We start from the raw sequence: 10819 nt of genomic DNA, 5'->3' as shown, positions 1-10819 counted from the left end.
CTATGCTTCTCATGAAGTCATCGATCTCCTGATCCAGAATTTGGGGGAGTGCTCCCATCGCTCCACAACCTTTCCGTTCCCCTCCCGGGCCCTGAGAGTGTGGATGTTGCATCTGAGCTGTGAAATATGGTGGTGGGATCCATGATGGGAAGGGGCTAGGTGCTGAAAATAAAAACTCCAGCCTCAAAGAAACCCAGTGCCTTATCTGTTACTGGAAAGGGGATTGACCTGCCAAAAATCAGATGTACTGATCTAAAATTAAATGAATGGTCCCTTCAGTAGAGATGCTAATATTTTTGAAGAATGGTTGATTTTCGAGTCTGCCAAGTTGTAATATATACCTGAGAGAGCAGCAAAAATGTATCTTGTCATTGACAAAACAGAAAATTAAATCTGAGCCCTGCCCAGCAGCCTGATAGTTTAGATAAACCCCCAAGAAATCTCACCAAGACTGGTACCTTGAAGAATGGCTTAGGAAGAGATTTTTGTGTGTGACTGAGCAGGTAATCTCATTTAAGCACAGAGCAAGAGGATTTTCTTTATGAAAATCCTATCAGTGTTGGGGAGGGAGGAAAGGAGAGAGAGAGAGAGAGAGAGAGAGAGAGAGAGAGAGAGAGAGAGAGAGAGAGAGAGAGAGAGAGAGAGAGAGAGAGAGAGAGAGAGAGAGAGAGAGAGAGAGAGAGAGAGAGAGAGAGAGAGAAAGAAAGAAAGACGGGAAGAATGCACATGAGGAAACCAGAAAGACTGTGGAAGAATGTCTTTGTTTCATATAGGATTCCGGGACATTTTTGTAAAAGTGATGGAATGTCACCTGCTAAAATAAATAAACCCCCAGTGTTAATGTTCTGGTCTGTGTTCCTTCTAGGGATCAGATGTTGCCTCATCATTTCTCTTTGGTTTTGTTTCAACAGAAGAAAAGAAATAATGAACCAAGCACCCCAGGGAGTATCTGCCTCAAAGCCATTCCCCAACTCCTGCTGTTGGGGTGAACCTCACAATCATGGAACACAAAGGGGAGTCCAAACCAAAAAGGGAAGAGAGGGAGCCAAAATGAAAACAGAAACTTCATCTCCCCTAACCCCGCCCCCCTAAAAAGTAAGTTCCTTGTCATCTGTGTATTTCCTCATTCCAGTGTAGACTGTGAGCCCCACATGGGACATTTACTGTGTCTGTCTGACCTCATTAATTTGTATCTACCCCAGTGCTTAGAACAATGTTTGGAAAATGGTAGGTTGTTAACAATTACTATTATTATTATTACCACTGATTTGCTTCCAATCAGGGTTTCCACTGAGGGAGTTCATTTCCTGCCTAGTTTCCCTTTTGCCTTTCCACTTTAGGCAATCCAGAACCAATGACTTGCAAATGGACCAAGGGTTCAAGTGAATATTTGAAGAGAATCCTCTTAGGAAAGAGAATTCTTGTCACTTAATAATCTGCAGAGAGCTCCCAAGGAGCTCATCTGGGGGTGGATGATCAGCTATTCAACTTTCCAGGTGTTACGGGCAGGTTTGAATTGGGGGCCAGGCCAGGGAGGTCAGTTAGCTGGAACAAAGGGGGTCGATTCCTGAAATGACCCAAAGTGCAGGGAGGCAGCTGAGTGGGGTGACTGAAGGGAGTTGGATTTGGGGAGCCAAGCTGACTCTTAACACTTAACACTTGGAGGCTTCTAACTATTGGAAAGCTCACCTCCTCCAGGGGAGACTTCCCAGGGCTGAGACCCCCTTTTTCTCTGCTCCTCCTCCCCTCCCTTTCACCCCGACTCCCTCACTCTGCTCTATCCCCCTCCCGGGAATTCTTCCCGAGACTCCCCAGTTCCTCTTAAGTGGCAAAATCCAGCATGCCTGGCAAGTATCTGCCTCCTATCATTTATGAGAGTACGTTTCAATCCTCAGACCCAAAGCTGAAGGTTTAAAATGCAGACACAGTTGCAGCCAGCAATTTAACTGTTTTCTAATACAGTATGTTCAACATTCCAGAAGACATCAAAAGGCTAACCTTTAGAATACCTGGTCATTTTATTACCTGTGGGGAAAGAGGGGTAAAAACCCATAAATTAAGAAAGATTTGAAAGCATTTCTCGTTAGAGGGTCGAGATGCTGGCATGAGGGCTTTGGCTGTGGCTGGACTGGGTACTGGTGGCAATGGGCCAGTCATCTCTGGTTACACAAAGATGTGTAACGTCAAACCCAAGCAACTGATCGTCCCCAGGGTGCAGATGGTTACTATAGCATTACTCTTTGTTGGCTCTGTCTGCCGAAGCAAAATAATAATAATAAGAAGAAGAACAAAAATAATAATAATAGTGGTATTTGTTAAGCATTTCCTATGTGTCAAGCACCATACTAACCGATGGGGTAGATACACGATAATCAGGTCCCAAATGGGGCTCACAGTCTGTGTGATCTCAAGAAGTCACAATTCCTCCATGCCTCATTTTCCTCAACTGTAAATTGAGGATTAAATATCTGTTCCCCTATTAAGACTATGAGCCCCTTGAAGGAGAGGGATTGTGTCCTACCTGTTTAGCTTGTATCTATCCCAGAGCTTCGAACAGTGCTGGACACATAGAAAGTGCTTAACATATGTCATAATCATAATAAGTAGAAGGGAGAACCGGTATTGAATCCCCATTTTGCAGATGAGGGAACTGAGGCACAGAGAAGTTAAATGACATGGCCAAAGTTGCACAGCAGGTTAGTGTCGGAGCAGGGTTAGACTCAGGTCCTTTGACTCTGAGACCTAGACTTTTTCCACTAAGCCACACTGCTTCTCTATCATTGCTCTAACATGTTGCTTTAAGAGGACAAGTTTTCTTCCAGTTTCAGAAGAAGCACAATACTGCCAGCCGAGCTCTTAGTTTACGAATGCCTCTGAGAAACATTCTTAGCCAGAATCTTTGCCCTCTCCCCAAAGAGTGTGTTCCCAGGAGTTCTTAGTCAAGGTCAACCTGGTCCTTAAGAGAAAGCCAAGATATGTTGAAGAGTGTCTCTGTGGGCTCTCTCTACTCTACACAAGACTAGCTCAATAAAAGTTTTTGCATTCAAGGGCCCACAAGGACAAGTGCTAACTTCTCATCCTCAACATGGAGAGGGGGTGGAGGGAGAAGAACCCAGGGAATTTAAGGGGGAATAGAGATTATGAAGCAGTGCGGCCTAGTGGAAAGTGCATGCAGCCTAGGAGTCAGAGGACATGGCTTCTAACCTTGGCTCTGCCAATCATCTAAAGAGGGGACTGTTTATCCACAATTTGGGTTAAGGTGAACATTTTATCCCTACTCAATTCATCAGGGTGAGGAGCCAGGAAATGGGGAGGAAGTGGTGGCTCTGAAGGTTGGAAGTGACCTGTAGTGACAGAGAAGGCATGGAGGTGTAGGAAGGGCAGTGGTTTGTGGGTAGTAGCTAAGGAAGTAAGACGGAAAGAGAAGCATGCAAGCATCAGAGTCACGAAGTGAGTAGCCTAGAAAGAAGCAAGAGCTGTTAGAGAGGAGCCATGGTTTGTTAGCAAAATGATTTAGCCAAATACTCTTCCTACAAAAAGATGTTGTTAGTCTGTGGGGTGTCTCGATGCATTGGATGCCTTTGGGGTCAGTGCGATCATGGAGGATCTTGGAATAAGACGATAGGAAGGGGTGGCTCTCCTTACCTCCCAAAATTTGCTCTTTTCTATCTCCAGGAACTAACCTTCTCACTTCTCTCTACTTTCCTGCTTCTGTCCCCTCCTTTTTACTGTTCTTCTGGACTGAAATTACCTCTCCCACCACACACACACCCTAAATCTGACAGGATATAGCTCTTCCCATGATCAAATCCTTCCTTATATCTAACCTCCAACCAAAAAACTTATATCCAACCAAAAAACTTATATCCAACCAAAAAACTCCTAACACCCGAAGTCATAACAAACATCAGTTACTTCTAACACAGAAATAGCATACAAATGCACACTTATATACGTTTTGACCTCCTTTGCCCCGTGTGTGTGTGTGTGTGTGTGCCTCTGACACAGTACCCTACACATCTTTGTTTTTTGTCCTTATGTTGTCTTAGTTTTTGTTTTATCTCCTCTTATGCATCACTCACCTCTCCCCCTTTTTATTTTCAGATGTGAACCCCTGAAGGACAGGAAACCTGGCAAATTTGGGCAGCTTGAGTTCTGGCAGCGGGACGCATGTTCTGAACTTTAAGCCATTAGGTGGGCTACTTGCTCTAGTGTTCTCTCCCCAGTGCCTAAGACAGGAAGAACTCATAGCACGTAGTAAGAGCTCAGTGAATTTGGATGATTGGTTCAGAGAGTACCGCCACTCCACAGGCCTCAGAGGTTGGGTCAAGCAGGCAGGGGATATAGCTTCAGGGTGATCCCCTTTTATTCCCTTCCCCATTGATTCTTCAGTTCCTTCAAAGTGGCATCCTGGAAGAAAAGGAAATTGATCCAGAGAGATGAATGGCCAGTCAGCTGAGAGAGCAAGCCGGCCATGGGGGTAACCAGGCTCTAGGCCTTGCCTAGGGCACAAATGCTGGGGGCTCAGTGCTGGGTGAGGGGCTGACACCAACTGTGTTCCATCTCTCTTGTATGCATATCTTTCTCTTGCTCCCTTCTCTGCCCTGGTTGTGACATGATGAAACCTTCTTGGATGGCCATTAATGACACTTAAGACTCTCAGACCCCTCTTTTCACTGAATTAAGAATAAATATTAAAAATATCACAAATGAAAACTAGTCTATACTTATCCCATGGAAAAAACTAGTGTTTATATTTCAGCCCATTCCTGGTGCCATTAGAGGGTTTTTTGTTTAGTAACTGATGAAAAGGTAATGTAACATGTTACTTTGTATATTCAATCAATTGATGATATTTATTGAGTGCTGACTGTTGCAGAGCATTGTAGTAAGTGCTTGGAAGAGTATACTATTAAAGAGGTGGTAGACATGTTCCCTGCCCACCAGGAGCTTACAGTCTAGAGAGAGAGACAGACATTTATTATTAATTGCAGATATGTACAAAAGCATTAAGGAAATGAGGGAGTCAGAGGCCATGGGTTCTAATCCTGGCTTTGCTACTTGTCTGGTGAATGACCTTGAGCAAGTCACTTAACTTCTCTGTGCCCGTTACCTCATCTGTAAAATGGGTATTAGGACTGTGAGCCCCATGTGGGACAACCTCATTAATATAAATACATAAATTACACATATGTACGTAAGTGCTGTGGGGTTGGGAGGGGATGAATAAAGAGAGCAAATCAGGGTGAAGCAGAAAGGAATGGGAGAAAAGGAAATGAGGACTTATTTAGGGAAGACCTCTTGGGGAAGAAGTGCCTTCAATAAGAGTTTGAAGGTGGGGAGAGTAATTGTCCGTCAGATATGAAGAGGGAGGGAGTTCCAGGCCAGAGGCAGAATGTATCTTTTTTGGTTCGGATACACGTGTGTCTCCTATCTAAACAAGCCCTGATCTACCAGAGAGGAGTGGTAAATAATGTCCAGATTTAAATATGGGAGAGGGATGACCCTGGGATGCCACAGCTGAAATGCACAGTCATGCCTACTGGCTCACTGCTGAGAAGATTATTCAGTCAAGGGTAAGCCAGTCTAATATTTGAACAGACCCAAAGTTCTCTACTTCTGCAGATACCACAAGGTTTACACATAGTCTCATCACTGACTTGAACCCAGGCTAAGTTATCTTTGATGTTTACAGCGAGGAAGAAGGCAGAAAGTTTGACATTTAATTCCTGGCTCTGTGGCAATCATGAAATGCTATATTTAGCCCAGGTGTCTGGGTAGACTATCACATGACACCAGGGCCCCTCCGTTGTGCAACTTGTCAAAGGAAAGAGGAATTTTCACCCCGTTAAAAATAGCCATCAGACTAAAGCGACAAGCTCCACGATAACAGTTCTGGAATGATTGACGATGCTACAGTCATGGAGAATAGCTGTTTAGAAAGAAATATGAACGGTGGACATGGTATTTTACAAGTCCTCTGGGCTTTGAGCTTTCTTTATTGGTGGCAATTTTCTCTCTCTGGGATAAAGACCAAGTTATGGCCTTGTGTTAAGGTGCAGTGACTCGTCCTTTAAAAATGCATTTCAGAGCCTATGGGCCAAATAAAAATAGGGCCTGAGGCTCTTCCAATTGGGCTGGCAATAGACAGTAATTCACTTGAGCCTCAGACTGCTGGGGTCACACAAATTATAGCAACTTGGGTTACATGAGCAATGGATTTTCGTTTGCCCGACTGGCAAGGTGACAGTGTGAACTTTGGTCTTTTTGAACTTTGGCACTTGGTTCCTTGTTCTTGTCCTTTAGGTTGTCCTTGCCCTCACCATACAAATAGTGCTTATCTATCAAGACTCACCAGGCAGGGTAGGTCGCCAAGTGTGCTAATGCTGAAGAAACTAATTCTGGGAGACTCTCTCGCTGGTTATGATAATAACAGTAATTGCAATTTTGGCTAAGTGCTTACCACGTGCCAAGCACTGTACTAATAACTGGGGCAGATACAAGATGATCAGGTTGAACATGATCCCTGTTCCACTTGAACTGGACTCCCCATTTGACAGAAAAGGAAACTGAGGCACAGAAGAATTAGTAACTTGCCCAAGGTCATGTAGAGGCAAGTAGCAGACACGGGTGAGAACCCGGGTCTCTTGTCCCCAAGGCTTGCAGTCTTTCCATGAGGCCACAGTGCTTCATTGTTGATTTTTGGATTTAAAAAAAAGATCTTAGTTAAAAAAGAGTCAGATGCTCCCTGAGGAGAGCATTACATTCCTATTGCATTGGTGTAGGGTTTTGGGGTGATTTTTATTTGCTGGGGTGGTATGGCGTAGTTTAACTGTTTGAATGTTTCTAATAGTGGAGGAGGGAGGCAATATCCAGCCTTTAAAAAATTGTAATGGCATTTATTACGCACTTACTATTTGCTAGGCACTGTACTTAAGCATTAAGGTAGATACAAGCTAATCATGTTAGACACAGTCCACGCCCCACATGGGGCTCACAGTATTAATCTCCATTTTACAAATGTGGTAACAGAGGCACAGAGAAGTTAAGTGACTTGCCCAAGGCCACACAGAAGACAAGTGGCAGAGCCTGGATTTTCTGTCTGCTGATGCAAAGTAGTTACTTGTCCAGTTAATCTTTAATAAGTTTTATTGTATTCGAAACAATCAAATCTAAAATGATAGAATTCTGTCATTCTAGAGCTAGAAGGTCCATTGAGAGGTCACCGGATCAATCAATCAATTAATGGTATTTATTGAGTGCTTACTATGTGAAGAGCACTGTACTAAGGGCTTGGGGAGTAAAATACAGCAGAATCAGCAGACATTTTCCCTGATCATAAAGAGTTTACACTAGCTCCCTGCTTTCTGACAGGTGAGTGAATAAACAATGTTAACCTTCTAATGCTAACTTTCTCACTGTTCCTCATTCACATCTATCTTACCGCTGCCCCCTCACCCATGTCATGCCTCTGACCTGGAACACCGTCCTTGCTAAAATATGACAATTCCTCTCCTCCCCTTCAAAGTCTTAGTAAAGGCACATCTCCTCCAAGAAGCCTTCCCTGACTAAGCCCTCCTTTCCTCTTCTCCCACTCCCTTCTCAGTCACCCTGACTTGCTCCCTTTATTCATCCCCCCTCCCAGCCCCGCAGGATTTATGTACATATCTGTAATTTATGTATTCATTTATTTATATTAATGTCTGTCTTCCCCTCTAAACTGTAAGCTCATTGTGGTCAGGGAATGTATCTTATTTTGTACTCTCTCAAGCACTTAGTACAGTGCACTGCACACAGTAAGTGCTCAATAAATACAATTGAATGAATGAATAAATGATTGAATGAAAACGATGGAGGGCTGGTCTTTAAGGTATCTAAGGGTGGAGCCTACCAGGCTTGGCCAATCCTGTCTATTTTCCTGCCTGACAGTGATCTGTCTTGCTTTCTTGTCAGACCAATTCACTTGTACAGTCATCCAATCATTTATGGCTATAGGGTGGCCAGCATAATTCTCATAGAAATCTTCCTTTCATTTAAAGATAGTGATCAGACTCCCCCTCAGCCATGTCTCTCAATCCACCGGTCACGTTTATTGAATGCCGACTGTGGCTGAGCACACTGAGCTCTCTCTCCTGGCCAAACGAACCAAATTTCTCCAGACTTACATCTAGGGACCTACTTTCCACCCCATTCATTAATTTTATCCATCCTTCCGCAACGCTTCACCTTAGCCCAGTGGGGTTCAGGTTCATCAGAGATTCCCAGAATCTGCCGATCCACCCCACCCACCAGAACTTGGAGGTCTGTGGCCTGAGAGAAAAGCTGCCCAGGCCCCATCCCATCTGGACATTTCATCCGCCTCTGTTCCAACTCAGGAAGGGAGAGGAAGCAGTGGGAGGGCAAGGCCCCAGCAGAGCTCTTTTAGCACCACATCACTGGAGCCTGCTTCCCGGTCCCCACAGCACTGAAATTTCCCATTAGCCTCAGCTCCAGAAGCAATGTGAAGCTTTCTCAACTTCAAGAATGTTGGGACCCTGCAGCCCCCCAGGGCCCAGGCCTGTCCTCCCATGTCCTCCTCCACTGGTGTCCACCCTCTGTGGTGTCCACATCTGGGGCTGCTGTGACTGTTGGAGACTGAGCCATCTGGAGTCTCTACTCCTCTAGCTACAGAGTCCTATTGCTCCTCTTTTGTATATGGACATCCCCCTCTTATCTTTTTTTTTGTGCTTTTAGTATCTTTCCGCCCTTTGTTCTTAGATTGTGAGCCCTGGAAGGCCAGGAGCTATGTCTAATTCTCATTCTTGTATTTCTTTCCAAATTTTACTTAGATTGTTTTTTAATGGCATGTGTTAAGCACTTATTATATCTTTAACACTGTTTTAAGTGCCGGGGTAGATACAAGTTAATCAGGTCAGACAAAGTACCTGTCCCACGTGGTGCTCACAGTCTAAATAATAGAGAGAACAGGTATTGAATCCATATTTTTCAATTGAAGAAACTGAGACACAGAGACATTAAGTGACTTGCCCAAGGTTACACAGCAGGCAAGTGGCAGAACTAGGATTAGAACCCAGGTCCTCTGACTCTCAGGTGCAGGCTTTTTCCACTAGGCCAAGCAGCTTACCTAGTTCAGTGATTTGAGCATAGTTGGCATTTAATAAATACTGTTACTCCTACTCATGTATTCAGTAGTACTGTTTGAGCACTTACCATGAGCAGATCACCATACAAAGAGCTTGGGAGGGAACAATAGAGTTAGTAGACATGATCCTCACCCTCACAGAGTTTACAGTCTTGCAAAGGAGACAGACAAAAACCAAATTACAGACAGGGAGAAGAAAAAGAGTTTAAAAATATTGACATAAGTGGTGAGGAGATAGGGGTTGGAGTAGGTAAGGGTTTAGGAGATGAGGGCTAAAGTGTAAAGGTGATGCGATTCTGGAGGGAAATAGGGTGGTGAGATGAGAGATGAAATAGGGCAGGCCTCCTGGAGGAGATGAGATTTCAGGAGATTGCTGAGTTCATTCATTCGTTCATTCAATCAAATGTATTGAGTGATTACTCGGTGCTGTGCACTGGTCTAAGCTCTTGGGAGAATACAATATAACAATCAAAAGACACATTCCTTGCCCACAATGAGCTTACTGTCTAGAGGGAGAGACAGACATTAATATAAATAAATAAATTAAAGATAGGATATAAATAAATAAAATACAGTTATGAGCAGAGAGAGCAGCAGTCTGCTTGCTGTGAAGGGTTAGAGAACTCCAGGCAGAAGGGAAGGTGTGGATGAGAGGTTGGAAGAGAGAAATGAGAACAATAGACTACTACCACTATGGTTACTAGTACTTGTAGGAATTTTCCAGTCTGGAAGATGTCTCCCAGGAAAAGCTGAAGAACTGGGAGGGCTGGAAGAGGAGGGGAGAAAGGTAAAGGATAGGAGGACATGTTCTGGAGGGAGAGAAGTAGGATCTTGAAGTAAGCTATGAGCCAAAAACAATGGGTCCCTTGACCCAGTGAAGGTTTGGGGACATTAGCTGAGGAGTAAAGGGTAGATTTATGAAACAGAAGCAGTGGCCTAGTGGAAAGAGCACAGGCCTGAGAGTCAGAGGACTTGGGTTCTAAACCTAACTCTGCTAGTTGCCTGCTATGATGCCTTGGGCATGTCACTTAACTTCTTTCTGCTATATTTCCCTTGTCTGTATAATGGGGCTTGAACACCTGTTCTTGATCTACTTGGACTGTGAGCCCTACATGGAATAGGGAATGTGTCCCATCAGACTGACTTGTATCTGCCCCAACACTTAGAACAGTTCTTGACATATAGTAATTGCTTAACAAATACTACACAGACACAGACACAGACACACACACACACACACACACACAGAGATCACGGATCTGGGAGTCAGAGGACTAGGGTTTATATTCCAGCTCTGATCTACATCTCCAATCCTGATCTCTCTCATCATCATCATCATCATCAATCGCATTTATTGAGCGCTTACTATGTGCAGAGCACTGTACTAAGCCCTTGGGAAGTACAAATTGGCAACATATAGAGACAGTCCCTACCCAACAGTGGGCTCACAGTCTAAAAGGGGGAGACAAACATACTAACAAAATAAAATAAATAGAACAGATATGTACAGATAAAATAAATAAATAAATAAATAGAGTAATAAACATGTACAAACATATATACATATATACAGGTGCTGTGGGGAAGGGAAGGACGTAAAATGTGGGGGATGGAGAAGGGGATGAGGGGGAGAGGAAGGAAGGGGCTCAGTCTGGGAAGGCCTCCTGGAGGAGGTGA

At 44.1% G+C, this 10819-nt stretch overlaps 1 protein-coding gene across 1 annotated transcript in view; it reads left to right on the top strand.

The window, feature by feature from the left end:
* Positions 1 to 2104: 2104 nt before the first annotated feature.
* The window catches only part of CCDC197 (coiled-coil domain containing 197), a 41605-nt gene continuing 32890 nt past the window's right edge, over positions 2105 to 10819 (top strand). The window contains 3 exon segments of the mRNA XM_038746049.1: positions 2105 to 2212; positions 2823 to 2917; positions 4121 to 4194. Of these exon segments, the coding sequence (XP_038601977.1) occupies positions 2105 to 2212; positions 2823 to 2917; positions 4121 to 4194 (277 nt within the window).

This window comes from Tachyglossus aculeatus, chromosome 1 (genome assembly GCF_015852505.1).
Source record: "Tachyglossus aculeatus isolate mTacAcu1 chromosome 1, mTacAcu1.pri, whole genome shotgun sequence".
In the NCBI taxonomy this organism is placed as follows: domain Eukaryota; kingdom Metazoa; phylum Chordata; class Mammalia; order Monotremata; family Tachyglossidae; genus Tachyglossus; species Tachyglossus aculeatus.
This window is presented reverse-complemented; position numbering and strand designations above follow the sequence as displayed.